Source organism: Sylvia atricapilla, chromosome 18, assembly GCF_009819655.1.
Source record: "Sylvia atricapilla isolate bSylAtr1 chromosome 18, bSylAtr1.pri, whole genome shotgun sequence".
Taxonomy (NCBI): Eukaryota; Metazoa; Chordata; class Aves; order Passeriformes; family Sylviidae; genus Sylvia; species Sylvia atricapilla.
The window spans coordinates 1477827-1499485 of NC_089157.1; the positions used below are offsets into that span (position 1 = coordinate 1477827).

Consider the following 21659-nt stretch of genomic DNA (forward strand, 5'->3'; position numbering starts at 1 on the left):
AGAAGGAGGTTAGAGAGAATTACAGGATAGAAAAATTCTTTGTGAGAGGAACTGCTGACAAAAACTTTAACACACTCTGACACAGCCTAACTCAAAGCTGCCCGAACTCCTGAACACCACAGAGAAAGGTTCATCTGGCTGAGCTCCCTGTCAGGGTGATGGCTTTCAAAACAAGTCAGAAACCTCTCTGAAATACTCTTCTCCTCCATGATGAGGATCTGTATTTAATGACTTCTGTGGGACTTTAGTTTTAAAGACTATGCCAGAGAGGGGAGGAAAAAAAAAGGAAAGAAAGAAGCCAGATCAAGTAGCAGCAAAAGATGGGTAATAAGAATAGGAGCCAAGATTTTCAGGCAGAAGAAGCAACTCAGAGGAGTACTATACTCAAGACTACTTTAAACGGCCTATTTAAGGAAAAAGTGTTGAACATGCCTCCACTCTGTGTCTCCACAGCAATTTAAATGAGGTACCAAATGCTAATGCACCCCAACAAGAACATAAACAGACGATACTTATGGCAATAAGTAAAGGTGGTATCTCTAAGGTAGCGCAAAAAGGCAGAGAAGCAGAGACTCAGGACAAAACTCAGTCCTTAAAAAAAGCGTAAGAAGGAATAATTAAGAGAACAAGTGTTGTTGATTAGGGACTTTGAAGGCTAAAATAATCCACAGGAAAAGCTGGTCTGTGCCATGCACCACGTACTATCAAGACTAAACAGGACACACTGAGCCTTCTGAAGTGGAGGGAAGGGACATTTTTAATCAAATCTCCCTGCTCCTCTTCCACCTGCTGCTCCTTTCTGTTCCTTTCTTTTATTTTTGTGTTATCATCACCTTTTTTCTTGTTCTCATTTTTCTCCTTGGCCCTACTCAGGAGGGATACAGCCCCTTTGTACCTCTGAGCACAAAGTGCTCTGTACTTGGGTGTGGTGGCACGTTTTTGGTTTCACTTAATGTTTAATTCACATGTTGTTCTCTGTAATGGTTTATTACATGCTCCCCCTTGGTTCACTCCCCTTGGGCTCTTCCCTGCTACAATTACCTGTCAATTACAATTACAATTATAGCTCCCGGGTCCCGTCTGTCACTTCGGGGCCACTGCTGCGTCTGGAAAGTTCCAGGGAGAGGCTTGAGTGACTGGACAGGATCCAGGCTCCCCCCTGCACCTCTCTGTGACTGTCCATTATGTTCAGAGCTGCTCCCTGTTTCTCCTGATTGGATCTTGGCTGAACCCATCCCTAGTTCCACCCCCAAATAAGAGTCACTGCATTCAGGAGCTCCTGGTGCTGCTGGTCCAGACACCCTGGGCTTTGCTTGTGTCCGCCATGGGAACAATAAACCCACTTGGCTGAACCTCCTCCTTTCTCCTGCCATGGCCAACAATCACCTGAGGTCTAACCAAGACCCACAGGATCAGCAAGGTGATATCCATCACTGGGCTGTGCCTTGCTTGCCGTGGGGCCAGGCCGAGGGACACAGCAGCACTTGGGCTGGCAGGTATTTAGGCAGAACAGCAACACTGGCACCCAGAAGCGGCTGGTTCGGGTAACCCAGTGCTGCAGCTGGACTCAGCCCCGTCCAAACAGTTTAAAAACAACAGTGCTGAAAGCTCTACGAGGCCAAGGCAGGGCTGATGGACTGCAGGGCTCTGCAGTATCGGGTGACTGTGCAGGGAGCTGGAAGAGATTCTTTTTCTGGGCGTGTTTTTTTTTTTGTTGTTGTTCTCCTAAGAATATAGAGCAAGCTAGGTGCCAAAACCTCTGCCAAAATCCCTAATCTGAATGATTAGTGGCCACTAGATTAATGCCTAAAGCCTGCAGTCATGATTTATACAACACATTTAACAGACCTGGATTGAATGTTAAAATAAAGGGGATTTTCTTTTACAAACAAAAGAAAAAGGTAAAAAAGGGGAGGAGGGAATCAAACCATACCGTGCCTGTTTCAGTGGTTTCAGCCTGAATAAGTTTCTCGTTAGCATTTTTTCTTGGAAGAGGAGGCTCTGCTGGCTTCTTCTCACAGACTCTTCGTTTCGTTGACATTTTGTTGGAACATTCTCCTCCCTCTGAAGACACTACACTAAGCTGCCTAGTTAAAACAAAGGAGTCATTAGGAGAAAAAGGGCATACTGTGGCAGTGCTAAGGCAAGGCTGGGGTGTAGTGAATTGGATTTATTCCCAGCTCTTCCACTAAGTTCCCATGCCAGCCTCATTCACAGCTGTGGGTGCTTCTATCACCTCTCTGCATGTTCAGGGATGTCAGAAATACAGGATCTGAGAAACTCTGTGGCAGAGCCTGAGCTCTTTGAGAAAGGCCTTTAGAGGCCTTGTGGCAAAGCAGACATTTTAAACTAAACCCTGAGCTTCTCTGTTTTCATATCAGCAGCAGCTGGACAGCACCTATGGGTATGATTATAAAAACCATCAAAGATTTTCCAAGGCTCCCAATGGAAAGGTGCAATGCAAGGGGTTTGTTTATCACACATCTGGCAGCAGTTCACTGTTGTGTGGGTAAATACACACAGTGATATTACCTGAGAACCAGAGAGCTGCTTTTAGAAATTGGTTCAGTCCAGACTTAAAAGAAGACTGAAAGAATAGATGTTTGATCTTTGTGTGTTCATATTTATTTTTAAAAGGATATTAAACCAATTTATTTACGAGAGGAAATTGAAGAGATTGAAGCCCAGATGGAGAAGCAGCATTGACACCTGAAAGATGTTTTTTACCCTAGACACAGACTGGAAACACAAGGGCCTCATGTTTACCTAAGAAACTGTTTGCGAACCTCGTTTGTCACTGGCTCGTTATCAGCCAGGTCTGTGTGGATGCTCAGTGTGTCTTCAGCCAGCAGCACTTCTTCCTCCTCCAGCACTGCAAGACAAGATCCCACCTCAGTCTTCTGCCACAGAAAAGCACAGAAAAAGGTGGCTCTACAAAGGAAGAGCCACGAAAAACAAAACCCCCGTGGGAAAATCACAGTGCTTTACTTATATCCCTTCTGTGCATCACTTCTCCTAACAAAATTGCAAAGATCTTGTGAGGCGGGTTGGATGCCAAATGCATTTTTATCACATCCCTTTAACCCATCAGAATGCCAGGCAATAGTGTTGGAGTTGGTTCTAGCTAAATTCAGGTAGAGGGGCACGTTCTAAGTATGATCCTGGGCTGGGGGAGTGACATCAGAGTTCTGCAAGCCTCTGCTGTGGCTGGAAGGTGCCGTGCCTGTTCCTCTGCCTGGCTGGAGAGCAGCAGTGCTGTATTAACAGAGCGTGGGAACACTACCACACAGGGGAAACATTCACCAGAATGCTTTTATCTTGCATCATTTTGTCAGAATCAAACCAAGCTGAAAAGCAACCCAAGATTAAAATGTCATTTGAACTTTGGCTACGTGAAAAAAATACCCCAACCACATATAAAGAGAAAACATACCAGACTCCAGGTAGCCCCTTTCATAGCAAGCTCTGTTTGTTCTTGGGTACTGTTGAGCTTTACCTTTCTAATTGTAAAATAATTTTCCAAGTTCAAAATAATTTCAAAGACAACAGTTGCTTTCTTTTACAACAAACCACATGAAATTTTGAAAGAAATATGTGAAAAGATTTCTCAGTAATACAGACCTGTCCACAGACAGTAATTTTCATGGTAGTATAGAAAGGCAAATGCCAGGTTGCCATGACGAACCAGGGGACACTTTACAGAGAAAATATCTGTAATCCTTTTGACAGAGAAAGACATGTTTGAAGAAAAAACAATACTGTACTTGTTGGTTCATTCTCTTCAATGTCTTCATCCAGTGCATAATTCCGGAGGAATTCTGCAAAGGCCTTGTTTTGTTTCAGTAGCTCTTGGTAAGATCCCATTTCAGAAATTTTGCCATCTACCAGGACAATTATATGGTCCACCTGAGGTAGGAAACTGATGCCGTGGGTCACCAGGATTCGGGTCTGAACAGGAAAAAAAACAAAAACCACATATCCCTCATTTGCACTGTGGGGACTGACAGTACTCAGCAAGGCAAATACTACCACGCTTTTGCAACAAGGAATGAATTATTGTGTCAAGGTGAAATGCCCAGTGAAATAACACTCTCCACATTAGGTAAATCAGCTTGGAATTATGTACATGAACTCAGTTTGCTCCTACTGCTGACAAAAACAGAGAGGAAAGTAAACACACTGAATTATCATTCCTTCCTTCCCTTATGCTGATTTTCTTTGCAGCCTTTCCCTTTTGAGCTCTGAGATGATCTGAGAAGATGGTAGCAGGGGTGGAAGGTGCAGCAAAGCCACCACAGTTTGGGTTGTTGTTGCCAAAGTCCACTGTAACATCCATATTTGGTGCAGCTTCCTGGCTGCACTGCCCCTGACAAACAACACCACCAAGCCTGTGCATGTTCCAGCACATGCCTTGTATTTTTGAGATCTCATAAGGGAAGGATTTTAAAAGGCAGGGCAGGTTTCTGCCTCTACATGTTCTGACCAGACAACAGCGTTCCTGGGCATGCAGGAGCAGTGTTTCACCTCAGCCTGGGTTGTGAGGAAAGGTACTCACATGGCCAGCTACACTCAAAAATTCAGGAATGAGCTGGCACTCAGGCCTGGGTGGTAAAAGAGCTTCCATGGTCCCGAGTTTGTGTGTGTTTTTTAAGAGTATCTAAACCCCAGCTTACTTTTCCCTTCAGGACCCCATCTGGGCCAATGACTTTGTCAAAGATGTGCTTGGCTACATGTGAGTCCACGGCAGACAGGGGATCGTCCAGCAGGAAAATATCTGAGCTGCTGTACACGGCACGGGCCAGGCTCACACGCTGCCGCTGCCCCCCAGACAGGTTGATGCCCTGGAGGGAGACAGGAGACAACAAAACTTTGTGTCACACAGCAGCTCTGACTCCTCGTGGTTCTCATCTGGCCCAGCACTCAAGTACTAAATTGAACCACGAGATGCTGAAGAGAAGAACCCACCCAGAGACAGGCACAGAATGCCTCTAGATCTGCCTGTCCACTACCTGATTTTCCACTCACCCAGCAATCTCTAGAGATGGAGTCTCTTTTTAATAGGCTCCTAACGGGAGCTGTTAAAGCACAAAGCTACAAAAAGCGAAACTGTCAACCAGGATGTGAAATGCAAATTTCAAAGCAGGGCTGTGGCACCTGGAATATCTTCCACATCTTTCATTTTACACACAAATCCTCATCTCCATGCCACTTAATGAAATCTAACTCAAACTTAGTGGCCTACAAAAAGAGAGTATCTTTGTTGGTAAACACAGATGTAAATGTTTCTCATTAAAATGTGTTAAAAGATGATCAAATAATTTTTTTTTTCACTTGAAGCACAACCATATGTTCTTTTCTTTTTTATCCCTACAAGAAAAGGAAAACCTTCAGTGATTCTGGACAGATGCACCTTTACAATTCATGACAAATAGAGGATACTCTGATTTTCCAGGGCTGGATGTGTAACTCTGCATCACAGTACACACAAGCCTAAAGTTAAGAAAAAGTTCAAGTCAAGTGCTTTCTGGAGAACTGCTCTGCATGTTTTGGTGTTGATTGTGTCAGGGATGCCATTGTGAAGATCAAATCAAATCCAGTGCTGACTTTACAGTATTCTCTCTTTAGTTAGAGCAGGAAGCACCAGGCAGGTCTGACTTGGAAAAAAAATCTACCTAGAAACATTACCTTCTCTCCTATCTCAGTTTGATCTCCTCCTGGCAGTACCTCCAGGTCAGTTTTTAAAGCACAGGCCTCCAGGGCATTTTGGTATTTTTCCTCATTAAGAGCTTGGCCAAACAAAATGTTATCTTTCAGTGTGGCATTCTGGATCCAGGCTTGTTGAGGCACATATGCAACAGAACCCTAGAAAAAGGAGAGAGAAAACTCTGACTCATAACAAGCAGGAATTCATCCTCTGAGTGAATGATACTCACCACATATATATTTCCTGCTTTCTATACATTCACATTATTCGTGTCCTAACTGCTCATGTATTGTTGATCAAACCAGGGAAGTAATTTCATATAAAAGTGGGCAAACTCAAACATGCAGATAAGCTGCCAGAGGAGCAACCAGAATTCCCTCTGGAGCCTGAGGTGCATTCTAATCAAGGGCAGGCAAAAGCAGCACATTTCCCTACCATCATTAAATGGTCTCATAAAAAACCCACCAACCTTCACAGCCACTTCTCCTTCCAGCTTTTCCATCTCACCCAGGAGAGCAGACACCAGAGAAGACTTTCCACAGCCAACATGGCCAACAATGGCAACCAAAGAACCACTGGGGATCAACATATTTATACTGTGGAGGAAATAGGCTGGAAATTAATTAAACATTAGTTTACTAATGACATCAAGGGTCTTTAAACCGGGGCTGAAATACACAGTCACAGCCTGACGGGATATAATAAGCAAAGCTTGGTCACTGGTTTTCTCCTCCCTCTCTGGCATTCAATCAACTGTAACCAGAACTTGAGCAGCAAACAAAACCCCACCATAATCTACCTTGCTGGTTGCGAAAGCAGTAGGATTGTGTTTACAAGCCTTCTAAGACTCTTGGCTGTGTTCTATCAATCCATCAGCAAGTCAAACTGGGTTAACCAGCATTTTGAAAGCAGACAATGTTCCAGAAGTATTTTGGGGTTTAATTTTAAAACCAAAAGCAATTGTACAAAAGTAGTGAGTGAATATATCCCATCTAAAAATGTTCAAACCACTTTAGAACTGTATTCCCTGTGCTGGTAAATAGGGTTCACAATGACACAAGAAGAACAGGACTTCCCCAATTAAAATCCTTTACTGTTTTCCCCACCATGCTCTTAAATGTACTATTTTAGGGTCCTGAAGGTGAACTGATATAAAAATGACTGATGGACACAGTCTCTTTGCTGCCAAAGTGCTTTTCCCTAATGAAACCAAGACAAACTTCTGTTTACATAGATCCTGATACAAAACAGAAGGTATATATGTTTCCAGGCAAATTTTGTTCCTATTCATTCAAATAGGCAAATGCACAAAACATTCACACCCTACAGTCTGGGCATGGTCTTTCCACTGCGACAGGGATGAACCTGCAACAAGCCTCTTCATGGAAGAGACCACTGCTGGCACACCTAGGTCCAAATATAGACATCTCAACTGTCTTTAAAATCCATGAGATCAATTTGATTTGTCCAATGATGCAGTTAAAAAATGCCTATTTAAGGAATTTATGGAGCCTGTCTTTCAATAGGTAACTATTTTATGCTGGTTGCTGTGGAGTTAAAGCCTTACAGCCCTGTTCTATAAAGCCTAAAGACAACAAGGCACAAGCTCCATGTTTTATAGGCAGAAGAGATGCTAACATGTGATGCATGGTTTCTACCAAACCCCTTTCAAAAAGGCCTCCCAAGAGCCAGAGACCAGGTAGATGTTGTATTGCAACTACACAAAGAAATCTTACTCTTTCAGCGTTGGCTTCAGCTCCTTTCCCCAGCTGAACGTCGCATTTCTTACACTGATGGCATTGCCTGTGTGGCAAACACAACAGAGGGGCAGGAAATGTGTTACTCACAACAGCACAACTGAGAACGGGCTGACAGAGGGATCTTTATTTACACACACTGCACTTCCCTTTTCTGCTGGCATGAGAATCACAGGCTCTTGTGGGTCACAAGACAGGCTTGTTCAGAGTGAAAATAACTGACTGCAACTTCAGCTGTAGACTGTGACCTGACACATGGAGGGAGCTGAAAAGATGCCCTGCTTCACTCTGTCCTGGTGGGGCTGCTCCCAACATGAGCTGCTCAGCATCACCTAAACTTCACTTCAGAAACTCCTTTCAAATCAGTAGAAGATCACTGTATGCTGTTGACTCTGATGTATCAGATTCACTTTGACACTCTGCAGCTTTTTGCTTGCTACACCTGGCTTGCTCAATTGTTTGGGGATATAGTTTTGAACAGAAGTAATCAAAACTGTTCACAAAGTTCTTGAGCATTTGTGCAGTGTGAAAGGTTTGAACAATTCTTGCTGTCCATAGTCAGTGGATGCACTCCATATTCAGTTTTGTTAGCATCTGGTACATTGCAGATGCAAACTGAGGCCCAACCAGCTCAAAAATATGGCCAGAGAGTTTTCTTATTTTCACACAGCCTGAACACCAAACACTTTTCAGAGCAGCAGTTTCTTCCCTTTTTTTTTTTTTTTTTAATCCAAGATTACCACTGTTGTCTTCTTTTTGCCTTTTTTCATAGCTCAAGCAGTCCAAAATAGACACGTCTGCTGCATTTGCACAGTTTAGAAAAATAGCAACATCTTTACCTGGTGCAATCACTTTTGTTTCCACACAATTTGGATCAAGTTCATCATGACTCAGGAACTGCTGAATTCTCTTTAGGGAAATGCTTGTCTAAGAAAAGAATGCGGCGTTATTTCATCATTCTTTTAATGAGGACTTAGTGCTCTTACTACTGAGAAAGCATGCACAATGCCTTGAGCTTCCCCCCACGGGCTTCCTGAGCAGTGAGTCATTCTTTCTCTGCAATGAGTCCTATGCTGAGATTCAAGCTTTCAACTGTGAAATTTCTCACACCAAGCTGAGTTTATCTGACCGAAGCAAAATTCACACAGATAGGCTCACTCAGAAGATACCAGGCTTTCCAAATGCAGGATAGCAGGAAAGAAAGGATATTAAAAGGATAACCAGCTAACAGGCAGATACAAGGGATTGCTGCATTCCAGAAATCAAGGATATGTTCTTTCTGTTCAAGTTTTTCAGAACAACCTGTGCTCCAGGCCCTCCTTACCTGTGCAATGTTGCTAATGACTTGTGGAAGCATACTGAGGGGAAACTTCAAGAGATTGAACAAGGACAGGGAGACAAAAGCCTTCTCTGCATCCAGGATATTCTCCTCACACACAGAGACATACACAGCAAATGTTGTCAGTGCTACCTGAAAGCCAGAAAGGGAGTCTACTGTGAGATATCTGATATATTCTGACATTTTAAAAGCACTCAATCCTGATAGGCATCTTGGAAAAATAATGCCTTATTTCTGACTTTTCAACATGCTTTAAGAATGACAAGTCCTATGGACAAGCTGGTACAGAAAAAGGACACATAGAACAAAAGAACTTTCAGGTTTCTAGTGGCTACATTCAGTTGAACTAAGAGGTTCAAGAGGTGAACTACAGGACGTGGATAAATGAAAAGGAAAAGCCGTTATCGTGGTTTCTTCCAGCTCCACCCAAGCAAATTTTCCCATTGTAAACTGCAGGCAGAGCAAATGAGATTCACTAATCATTAGTGAAGGAAGTGAAATCCAAGTTATTTGCTGGCTTGCTGTAGACAGGGGCTATCCACTGTGGAAGTACCATCCTGTGCAGCAAACTCACAGTGAGCAGGAACAGGAATGTGCACTGAAGGAAGTGCAGTGACTTTAAGGAGCTATGAAAAGGGCAGAACCTCCAGGCTCTTCAGAACATTCCTGCTGGGCTGGGCCTTAGATCTCGAGAAAAGTTGTCTGGGAATAGTTTTGACCATGAACTTATCTGAATGGTTTTATTCACCAAAACCCTTTCTGCAAAAGGGATCACTGTCCAGTCAAGTGGAAAATAGAGGAAAAGATAAAATTGAGGAAAAAGCATTTCAGAGTTGGTAACATTATCATTTGGGCTTTAGTTTTCACATTATATCAATCTCTTTTTTGAGTTGTAGAATAATTTAACAACTCCTTCTCTCACTAAAACAAGCAGAGGACTGTAACACAAATGTAGAAATGAGAGCTAAAGACAGACATTGTCCTCGCTGACTCAATTACAGTTCCTTTTGCTGTTCACAGATCTTTCTGAGGTTTCAAATTCTAGTTTCAATTTGTTATGGGAAGTACTTTGAAGTGGTTGGAAATTCTCTTGTGACAGCTATTCCCAGCTTCCACTGGCAGGCTTTATCACGAAATACTTTAATACCGATTAACAAAAAGGCTCTCGAGAACAGGGAGCTCTGTATCAAAGCATGTGAAGAATTTCTCCAAAAACTTTATATTTTATTCCTACATGCATTAACAAGCAGAAAGCCTCAGACTTATCCTTCAAGGGTGCACTCGTACAGCTGAGAGCCATGCAAATTGAATTTACCAGGAAGGGTGCACTGATCCAGGCAAAGGTGGACGCAGAGTTGAGATAGGCAGATTTTTTCAGAACTCTCAGCTCATTCTTCCGTATCTCCAGGACCTTTTCAGAAAAGGATGGTTCCCAAGCATAGAGCTTCAGCACCTTGATGCCACTCAGGATCTCGTTCATTAATTTAATGCGGGAGTCTTTGTATCGCATTTGCTCCACCTGGGTCATTGATAAACACAGGAGACAGAGTCACAGCCAAGACTGCAGGAGAGCTTTCAACATATGTCTCACAGCTGTAGTGGCCCTCAGGCTATTTGTGAAGAGGATGCAAAAGGTAATTACAGAAAGCCAGACTGTTATGAGCTTATTCTGCAAGTTAAAATCTACCTCCAAAGACATGGAGAAATCAAAGGAAATGCCTGGAAAGCAGAGTACAAAAGCTTAAAACTAATTTTCACTCTTAAGAGCTATATTTTTAAAAACCATCTTAAAGAAAGGTTCAGCCACTTCACAAAAATGCTACCCTACCATTTCCTTTGATTTCTTCAGGTTTTTTGCTTCCTTGTTTACAGTTTTATTTCTTATCCCTTGAAAAGTGTGCTATTCCTAGGATTGTTTTTCCTATGTATTAATTCAGTTATTAAAATAAAAACATCCCTGCTTAAATTTATAGACAAAATTCAAGCACATATGCACAGCAAGTTATGCAGCTTGTAGCATCTCATAATGGGCAAGGGAAAAAAGGAATGTTACTACTAACATGTCAGCGTCCAAGAGATTTAAAAAGCCTGTATGTCTCTTTAAGGCATATAATAATATCACTCTGTTACTAAGGTTGTGTTTAAATGTCATAATTTATATCCAACCCTTGTTGGTGTTTTTTTACTCCAACAGATTGACTTTTATTTCCTTTTTAATCTTCCAAACAGTCTGATAAGCTGCATAGCACAAGCCAATTGTTAGACTTTTTTTCTAGCACAAAGCCAGAGAGCACTGTTATATTGGTATTTTTTTCAGCTTTACCTGACTAGAGACAACTAAGATTACAAAGAAAGGAATAAAGCATTATTTTATCTTAAGATAATAAATGAAATTTGGCCCACCTCATTAGGAGTGAACATCAACATTGGCTTTTAGCACAAAAAAAAAATCATGTTTTAGCAGCCACCTCTGAAAACATTCATTTGCAGGTTAAAGAACAGCATTTATTTGTCTTTCTCTAGATACTCCCAGAGGAAGATACCAGGTGAAGGGATATGGAGACAAAGAAACCTCTTGCTAATTCCAGGGGTATAAAGAAGCCACTGGCTCAATGACATACTTTTCCCTTAAATTGCATTCAATTCACTATGGAAAAAGTATCCAAGATGATACCGTTATTAAATATAACAGTACATTTCTTACTCATAAGTTCATTATTGCAAGTGGCATCCTATTAATAACCCCTGATGTCATCATTTTTCATAGCACAGCTGCCAATTCATATAACATTACCTCCTCTGCTGGTCCCTTACCTGGAATGCCCTGGTTTTTATCGCTATTGCAGAGTTAAAGGGAATAAGTAAGACCATCACAGCAACTCCAGCCAGCACAGAAGCCCCTAAAGTCTTATTTTAAAAAGAAAGAGTAAGTTGTTGTACCTGAGTGTTCTCTATAGTCAGCACTAAAACAACAGTAAGTGATAGAAACAGAAATCAATGTTGACAAGTTGAACTTGTCCCAGTCAAGTGTTGTGGTTCCACAGAGCAACTGTGAAGAGGAGACAGAAAAATAGGACAGAAACCACTTTGAAAAACAATAACAATTATTCTCCTTGTTGTTATCGTATTGGTGATAGGAATTTCTTTCGATTTTTTTCTCTGACAAAGGTGACTGTAATTATGGAATTAACCCAGTACCCTCAGTGTGAGTATAAGCATACAAACTGCTGGCTACCAGAACTCAGCTTCCAGCAGAGCAGTAACTCAAAGCTTCTGCAATTTAATGGCTTTTGAGTCCAAATCAATATGGTTAAGTTGGTGCTACTGTTTTATGCAGTAAAAGACATTAATTGCACAGAAACAAGTCTGAAAGCCAGTGCTCAAACTGAACCTGGAATAAACCTGAAACAATGTCACTGTAGCAAAAGAAAAATTATGGTTATTCCAGGTGAGATTTATTTCACATTGACTTGCACAAAACTTCTTTATGTAGCAGGATATAATCTCTACACATTACATTTCCTGTGTCCAAGTTTTTGTTTGGTTTGGTCTCTAAAACATTTCCCTCAAGCTCTCATTTGTATCAACTACCGGGAACAAGAGTCCCAAGACTGAGCTCATCAAAGTGGAGTAAGGACAGGGGAAGGACAAAGGAAACATTCTGGTCCAAATGCCCATCTATCCTATCAGCTGAACAAAATAATTAAGACACTAAGTGAGGATGTATAGCAGTTAAAGCTATTTTACTACAGGACAGAACACTTAAAGTTTGTAAAAAATGCAGTGGAGGATCAAACTGACAAATTAAAAAAAAAATAAAGAACCTGCACATCATTTATATGAATCGTGACAATGTCTGTACCTGCCAGAGGAAATACAAAGCTAGAAATATCTGGAGTGGTGCAGACCACAACATGTTCAGGAAAGTCATCAGGTCCATGAAACGTTGGGCATCCACTGACATCAGGTTGACAATTTCTCCAACAGTAGATGAGCGCTTTGCCGAGTTTGTGATGGCTAAGGACTGACAAGGAGAGAGCTTCAGTGCACTCACAGTCTTGATACATATGGAGAATAAACCCTCAATTATTAGCAAAATTACACTGTCCAAGAATGTGTGTCTTCAAAAAGAAAATTCACCTACATCAATTCCTGATTCCCAAAGAACAGGAGTTCATGAAATGGTTTTGCTTATGAGCATCTCCAGCTCAAGCAGTGTGTAGCACTCTGAAGGAAACCTCATTGGGTCTGATCCACTCAAAGCATAAACATGCTTTTCTCCTGGATCCCTCTTCCAAACCGTGAAATGTTTGGGTGGGAAGGGCCTTTAAAGTTCCAGCCCCTTTGCCATGGGCAGGGACCTTCCACTATCCCAGGTTGCCCCAAGCCCCATCCAACCTGGCCTTGGACACTTCCAGGGATGGGGCAACCACAGCTTCTCTGGGCACCCAGTGCCAGGCCTCCCCACCCTCACATGCAAGAATTTCTTCCTTACATCTAATCTAAGTCTTTCCTCTTTCAGCATTTAAACTGAACCAGTATTGGTATGTCTAGTAACCTACCAGAATACCCATACTGCAGTACTGATCACTGGAAAATTCTGTAATGTATGAAAGAGGTAGACCTAAAAACTCACCAAACCTTTAATCTTTTATATTCCAGGAGGCTACTCCTCTCCAGCATGCCTGATCTTCCCATAATATGTCAGAACTGAGCACACTTGCCTGGCTGGTGTTCCAGCCCACAAAATGCTTCCAGCCTTACCTTTCGGTATATCATCCCAATGATCCCAGTCCTCAGCCTCATCCCAGTGACAAAGCAGTACTGGAAGTGCTGGTGAAGGACAAGTGTCTGCAGCACAGCACAGATAAACATCAGAGCTGCAATCAGAAATCCCCACCAGGCTGGGGCGTCTTTGTTCTTAATGAAGCCAATTAACACACTGTTTGTCAGCAGAGTAGGGAAGGAAAAGGAAAAAGAAACAAAAAAATTTAAAACCATGCAACAAATTTAACAGGACATAACACAGCTTCTCTCAGCTACAGCATCCTGCCACATCCTCTCCCTAACCACAAAAAGCAAACAGCCCTCCAGGACACAGGCTGAGTTATGATTTCAGTCAAACAACATTGCAAACATCCAACAGCAAAACCTGCAGCTCTGCCAGTGAGAAAGTCCATTTGCAAATGAGCCTGGAATGAAACAGGAAGGGAAACTCTTGGTTTCCCCTGAGATTCAGGGTTTAAACACATGGTGCACTGTCTGAGCTCTGGTTAGGCAGCCCCCCCAGGGCAAGAGGTGAAGGATAGGACAGAGAAAGGGAGTGCAGCAGAGCAGGCAAAACCAGCTTCTTACAGAAATCCTCTTCAAGCAGCCTGAGTGCTTCTGCCTGGGTGTTTTCCCACAAAAAAATAGCTAAATTAAAAGGCATTCTCCTGGATGGATGCATAAAGAGTCCTCCACTTATACCTTTTTTTTTTGTAAAATGGTACCATTAAGCTGGCTATAGCATCTTTTATTGATAAGCCCTTTTTACTCCTCACAGCTGCTCTCATTGCCAGAGCTGCACACTGACACACAGCAAACAGGCAGAGTGACATAGGGCCATGTCCAGTGCTCTCAAAAATCACGTTTGTGATTTCAGCCTACTGACCAGAATGCTGAACTGTCAAAATATAGGAGAAATAGAGATTTGGCTCCATAGTTCAAACAATCAGCAGGAGAAAACTGCACCTGGAAACTACAAATCAGGCAACCAAAGCTTTGTACCAGAAGCATGAGGTTGCTGTGTCTTTCTTCTTCCAGTCCAGAGAAATCATATTTCTGCACTGCTTCATTCATTCATGCTACAAAAGGGAACAGCTTCAGGAAAACCTCTTCCTGGTATCCCAGGGATTCACCAATCTTTTTAGAAACACAAAACTGTCTTACATTCAGTCTGCCAGACAGTCATGGCTTTTTCATCTTCCCTTACCATCACAAGGGCATTTTCCCAGACTGCAGGAATTTAGACTTGAGAAGAAATTCACCATAATACGCCTTGAGATATCACTGAAACTTATTCAGGAATTCATGCAAATTTGAGTAATTCCCAGAATAGGTTACACTTAATGTGTTCTCAGGAGGCAGCCAGCAGCCTCCTCCTCAGCAGGGGCTCTGGGAGAAGACAGACTGTCAGCTATTAAATGTCACCATAGTCGGCCAGACCCTCTTCAGCAAATTTCTGGTTTCCTTCACAAACTACCCACAGAACAACATGATCTCAAAACACAGGTTATTTTAAGAGATACTCAGATAGGAGCAGAGCCTTCTTTTCTCCCTTTCCCTACATCCACCTGTGACCCACATCCAAGCTCCATTCCTCTCTCATGCATTAACAGGACTATATTCTTTTCCATTAATAATTGTTAGGTAGAAATGCTGGTTATTCCACTATTGTTTTTTTTCTAGTTAATGATTATCTGGCAAATACCTCACTTTAAGAACAATACTAATTGAGAAAAAAATGTGATGACTGTGATAATTCCTTTATGGATCAGGCTGAGCAGCTGACCCCCATGGAGATGGGAGGTAGAGATGTTCCTCATACTAAGAGACTTTGAGGATAGACCACTTGTCTCATGATCACATTCTCTGTTTGTTATTTAACAGAACCATCATTTTCTTTCACATGGAAATTCATTGCAACCGTGCCTCTCACATTCTCATTGCTGAACACAACTAAGAGCACATGAATTCATCTAAATGGTCCAAAACCTTTCCCAGATGACAGCAGCATGGCCAGAGCACCACATATTGGAGCATCACACATCTGCACACCAAGTCATGCCACAGCTGCGCCCACCACCCACACATGAGGATACCAGATGTCCAGAGACCACTGGATCCAGACAGCAGTGCTTCACTTTGATTTCACAGCTAATCCATTAGAAATGGGGAGAAATTGCTTTGGACTGAATCACGGAGCAACAGGTCCATTCAAAACTGCCCACTGGTGATGAGAGATTTACAAATGGAGCATTTCAGTGAAGCTCCTCCAATTTACAGCTGAGCCCACAACAAAGAACTCATGTCCCATGGCATTGCAGGGGGAAGGTGAGGGAGCATACACATGTGGCACTGTGAGGAAAACTAACTCTACATTTCAAAAACAAGTGCCCTGTGCCAAAGCCAAGCCTCCACAGAGATTGCACGTAGAAACTACTCACAGAGTAAACCAACCTTAATAGCTGAGGGTTGACAAAAGAGAGTAGGTCTTGTATCAGCTTGAAGAAGGAGCCGATTAAGAAATATGGCCCAAAGGTCCTCAACAAAGCCTTGAGAAAGGAAGGTTTCCTATTGTGCTTTTTGTCTCTGATCAAGACTTCTGCTTCCTCTGGGCCGCCATCAACATGATTCAGCACATGGTTTGATTTCTTCATGTATGATACATCCTCTTTCCTAGGGAAACAAAACAAGTGACAGGAGACAACTGACAACGAGAATGGCACTGCCCTGTGTGAACAGCACAAAAGTCTGCACCCTCCTCTGCTACTGACCAACAGCAAGACTTCCAACACCATCAAGGTTTGCTCAGGATCAGCCACTCTTGTGCAATTGAGTCTTGTTTTCTTTTCCTTTTTTCGACAGTACTTATGGGGTGCAATCCACAGGCCAGAAAATCAATCACCATGGAATGAGAATGTGGCCCAAAGTAGAAGGAGAGGAAGGCTGGACTTCCTCAGAGGACAGACTTGACTTTGGACCTCCAGTTTCTTGTACAGGAATCCTCAAAGAAGTGCTATGGACATCCCACAAAAGGCACACTCATCTACTTTTGAGCCTGTGTTTGTTGTTCAATCAGTAGCTGTGCTAAACCTGTACCCTTATAAATCACACAGCTGCTTCCAGAGAAGAAGAACTGAATCCTCCTGGGGAGACAGGCATGGCAGCAGGCCCAGCACCCTCAAAACACAAAGTTTTGCATTCCTGGAAACTTGAAATTGAGTACAAACCACAGGACCTTCAAAGCTGGGCCATCCCCAAGATCTGGACCACAGCTGTCCAGATTCTTCCAGTACAGAAACCTTGGGTTTAGGTATCTAAATTTTACTCAGTTGACAATTAAGGCATTTAAACCCTGTTTGCAACCATTTCATTAACCATTAGACTCAGTAATCGTAGGGTTTTTTCCCAACCTTAATGATTCTAGGATTCTAGGATTCCTGTCATACTTTTTGCCTCTCTTCATCTGCCAAATAAGCTAACAAAAGTGACTCTTTCACATACTCTTTTAGACTGACTGAAGAAGAATGGGCCCAACATGCTCAAACTGCTCTCCAGGGCTCCAGGTATGTTTTGTAGAAGTCCATTTGGGATTTGGGATTTGGGTGCCTGACTTCTGTTGCCCGTCAACAAAGGGTATGCTCTGGCAATTTCCTCCATTAATTGCTCTCAAACATCAGCCTGGCAACTCTTCTACCAGAAAGTATCAAACTGCTGTTGTTTCCTGGGGGCTATGGGACTAGAGAAAGATTTCCAGACAGGAAAGTTAAGTCCAGGTGAAACAGGGAGAAGGAAATTAATCTGGGGTAAACAAGCTTCACAAGAAAAACCAGATGGCAAAGACACCCTAGAAAGAGAGAATATTTACCAGAAGGCATTTGAAAAATAACTTGTAAGTACTACCAAGGTTGAATTTATGATTTCTCATAAAGACTGTGCGGATTTTTGGAGCTGACAAGCTGCAGAGTCAAATAATTCCAACAGCCTGAGAACATTCACTATGATCACTGTGGCTAACAGTCCACATGTATAAACTTGTCCACATCCTTTCAGAAAAAGCCATTTGCAAATCCCAAAGTCCTTGCAATAAAGCTTGAGGGCAGGGGAGAACTTAAATCAGACTATATTTTCTCCCCCCAGACAAGAACAAACAGTGTTGTCTTTGTCTTCCAGTACAAACCTGGAGAGTTTATGAGCAAAGCCTTGTTTTTCTGGCAACCAGACTGTTAAACTCATTGAAGGATTTGAAGAAACAAGACTGCTTGCCCCTGACTTTTGCTGTTAAAAATGTTTATTACATTGAGCTAACAGCAAAACAATGCTTCTCTTGCAGCTGAGAGTCACAAAGGAAGAAAATGCACTTTTAATGTTTGCTACCTGCAGTTAGGTAAGGTCAGGTTTCCAGCAGTGTGTGGGACTGCTCACACCCAGCTTTTTATCAAAGCAAAGAGCATGTGTCTGGTTGCCATTATTTATAGCAGGGCAGATAATAGGTAGTGATTTATCTCATGGGAAAAGACACTGTTTCTCAATGGTGCTGACAAAGCCCTGCATCTTCAACATATCTTCATAAAAACAGTCTCTAAAATGAGAAGCTAACTAAAAATGAGGAAAAATGCATTCCAGCTCTCCTCCATCCCTGATTTTCTCAGAAGAAACTGCACTTACCAGTAAGTAAGTGGAGTGAGTAGAAACTTCAGCTATATAAGCAAAGACAGAAAGAGAAAGGAAAAATACTTTTTGTGTGCTTTTTGTGTGTTATCTATAGTAACATTTTAAATCCATGCTGATCTCTCCTGTAACTCACTAGAAACGAATCAATCTTGAGTGATAATTTAACAGTAACTCACAAGACAAGTGTGAAACAAAAAAGGTTTGGGAACAACAGAAATGTGATAATCACTACACAAAACAAGTTTAAAGCTTTAGCTATGTCAGACCTGCAATTGATTAAGTTTTTAAAAATAAATTACTACTATGTACACTACAAATATTTTTCATCACACTTTCAACATATGTACAAATTGACACAGCATGTTTAATGCCATAAAAGCTTGCTCAGAGCAGATTAAATGAGAATTCAAAGGGGGGAAAAAGTATTTACAATGTCTCACAAGCAACTACCACGAATGTTATTTCACAGGAAGTAATAAAGAATATCTACTTAAAACTGAAGAATAAGCAGAGCTTTTAGAGTTCCATGAAACCCAGCAATTTCGAGTACAGTGACTTGCTTTGTTTTTGCTCTTTTCTCCATCTTAGAATCATTAATACAGTTGCCACAAAATTTTACCTGAGCTAAATATGACTCATAATTTATGGCTAAATTCATTGCCAACTGGCCCCAGTTTATATGAATAGTTTCCAAAACACAATGACTCCCCTGACAAAACTCCAGGCACCGTTTCTGGTTTCCTAGTAAAAGTTTTCCTGGACCCCATGCACTCCTGCATGATGGCTATGCTCTTGCTGTAAAACAGCCTGAGGGAGTAAGATCTATGTCTGTGCAAAAAGACCAGAACCCAGACAAAGCACATTATTTGACACCACACAGACATTAAGACAATGAAAAAAAAAAAAAAAAACCCAAAATAAACCCCGAAGCAGAAGTGTAACACATCCACACAGAGCACTATTTGACAGCTGCTGGTGTTAGTGCTGGAAATATTTCAGATTTTAGCTGCAAAGTAGAACTCTCCACGTCATATTTAGCCTTGCCAAGAAAATTACAATTCTCTCCTAATATTATCAAACAATAGGGTCTTTCCAATTTGGCAAGGACATGCACAAAAGAGAACAGAGGAAAGCCTCCACATGGAGAAGAAATCTCCACAATGAAAGGAAATGGAAGCACAGGCCTCCTCTTCATTGACATTTTTCATTTGAAACACACTATTATCACATCTATTTGCTTGGAAACATTTTGGACACACCAAATAGTATGAGAAGGAAATAGAGTTGCACAATAGATAATTTTTAATGATTAGATTAGCAGAGAACATGCAATAAGAAGGAAATCCTCTCAAGCACAGGTATAACTGTATGTAAGTTCTGACCCTCATCCCATTTCCACTCAGAAACTAGGACAATTTTGCTGCTAGTTCTCTAAGCAACAGCAGCAGGGTCTCAGCAATGAAGTGGAATGTCTCTTCCCCTCCTGCCTTTCACATGTTTTGAGTTTCTTATCTTCACTATTGGGAAGTGAAGACTTGCTCACTCCTGAGAGCCTTAAGGCTAAAAATAATGCCAGGCCACAAAACTCACGATGGAGATGATGAGAATTTCCTTTTGGTTTATGTGCCCAGAAGCTGTGCTCCACCGTGCCTGGGAGGGGTGCAATTATGCAGTTAGAGAACTACCAGCTCAGTGGTGAAAAGTTGTTAATTTTCTACAACCCAACCAACTCAACAGCTTCTCACCTCACACATCTCCAGCCTCTTTCCACATGGGAAGTGGCACCACCTGCCCACGGAGATTTTAAGCACCTAAAAAGTGTGTTGATGGCACACAAGCCCCACAGGGCTCCTGCTTGCCTCTGCCACGACACATTAAAATAATAAAGTTTGACTGTTAGTGAGTGAAGAACAGAAAGACTGAAGTGGCAGGTGTATTTTTAGTTGGCTTATTTTCATGGATGAGCACCTTATGAACGCTGAAAGGACTCAGATAAATCTCTCAAGTTTGCAAACTCGTTCATGCACTTACTGTTTGCACTCTGCTTTTTCTCTGTCCCACTCTTTAGTCAGTTGCTGCACGATAGTTTTTGAAATGTCATCTTCGTTCAGTGACCACAAATCTTTGTCTTCGAGAGGCCTTTTGTACCCACGAATTGCCATGCTGCACATGGAGAAAAACAGGCCAATTCAGTTTGGAAAACAGTACTTTAAGCATTGCCAGTAACTCTAGGACTATTAAGCTAACAAAAGCAAGAAGATACTCCACAGGAAGAGAGATGGGAGAATAATTACCACCCTTTGTTCCTTTTATTGATGTTTGCAATTAAGAAAAGGACAGGATGTATTTCTAATTACGTGTATTTTATTGAAAACAGCACTTCAGAAAAAGGACAATAAAAACCAACTACCAGAAGCATTTGGATGAAATTGTGGTGTTAAATGGTAACAGTGAAGCTTTAGAAGTGAAAATAATAAAGTTGATCTGGAATAACTGTCAGAGGTGAACAAAATGCAAAAGTGGAGCTCACTGGAGTTAAAGGAACATCAAATTTTTCTGAAAACTACAGTTCTCAACTCTAAGGGGAATTTTGTTAGGGATACAAACATCCTATTTGCCAAGAATCTCACTGGGGAAGCTGAACATTCTGGAAGTTTAGAAAGTTCTCATCCTCTCACTAAAAAAAACTTTACAGGGCTGTTACCAGGATAATAAAATTACATGGATGGAAGGATGACAATATCCAACTACTGTGGGAAAACTGGGTCTTAACACAACCTTTGACAGTTGTTCCACTTCTTAATCATGGAGTAGCAAGCCCAATCTCAAATATGCATCTTTGATACACATACCATTTGTCTGTGGCCTCAGCTGGTGGCAATCACTTAATGCTCATTAACCCAGATTACCTTCCCTTTGGCACAGAAAATGTCCTCATAAAAAAGCATTCACCCATAAACCTCAACAAGAAACAAAATGCACCCTCAGCTGGGTGAAAGGCTGCCACAATTTACTTTGTGGAGCACAGAGCTACCTCTTGGTTTATATTCCAGCATGTGTTGAGCACAGCCAGGCTGCACATCCTATTGGTCATGACACTGCTGCTGCCATACTTGGCAGAGAAAAAGTTTGGGCTCTGTGTTTCTAAAAAGGCAATGCTCAAAGTGCTGACACCATTGTGGATGAAAGAGCATCCAATGTGAACTATTCACAGAAGGAAAATCTCTGTACTGCTCATTCTGTACAACACAGATCACAAGCAGGTTTTGGGTTTTTCAGCTTGTAGAGAAAACTCACCTTGTAAACCACCAAAATGTCAATCTTGACAGGAAGCCTGAATTTAACTCTGGACATGGATTCTATAATGAATTTATGGGGGGAAAAACCGAAAAGAAATAAAGGAAGACATTTACCATTACTT

General features: G+C 41.8%; 1 protein-coding gene across 1 annotated transcript in view; it reads right to left on the reverse strand.

The window, feature by feature from the left end:
* ABCC3 (ATP binding cassette subfamily C member 3) overlaps positions 1–21659 on the reverse strand; it is a 47682-nt gene that overhangs the window by 8433 nt on the left and 17590 nt on the right. Inside the window, exons 6-21 of the mRNA XM_066332437.1 lie at positions 21536–21597; positions 20270–20401; positions 16022–16240; positions 13565–13742; positions 12663–12824; positions 11615–11707; positions 10116–10319; positions 8786–8932; positions 8301–8388; positions 7441–7507; positions 6174–6300; positions 5686–5862; positions 4674–4841; positions 3765–3948; positions 2767–2872; positions 1934–2087 (exon numbers count right to left, since the gene is read on the reverse strand). Coding sequence (XP_066188534.1) covers positions 1934–2087; positions 2767–2872; positions 3765–3948; positions 4674–4841; positions 5686–5862; positions 6174–6300; positions 7441–7507; positions 8301–8388; positions 8786–8932; positions 10116–10319; positions 11615–11707; positions 12663–12824; positions 13565–13742; positions 16022–16240; positions 20270–20401; positions 21536–21597 — 2268 coding nt within the window. The remainder of the gene's footprint in view (positions 1–1933; positions 2088–2766; positions 2873–3764; positions 3949–4673; positions 4842–5685; positions 5863–6173; positions 6301–7440; positions 7508–8300; positions 8389–8785; positions 8933–10115; positions 10320–11614; positions 11708–12662; positions 12825–13564; positions 13743–16021; positions 16241–20269; positions 20402–21535; positions 21598–21659) is intronic.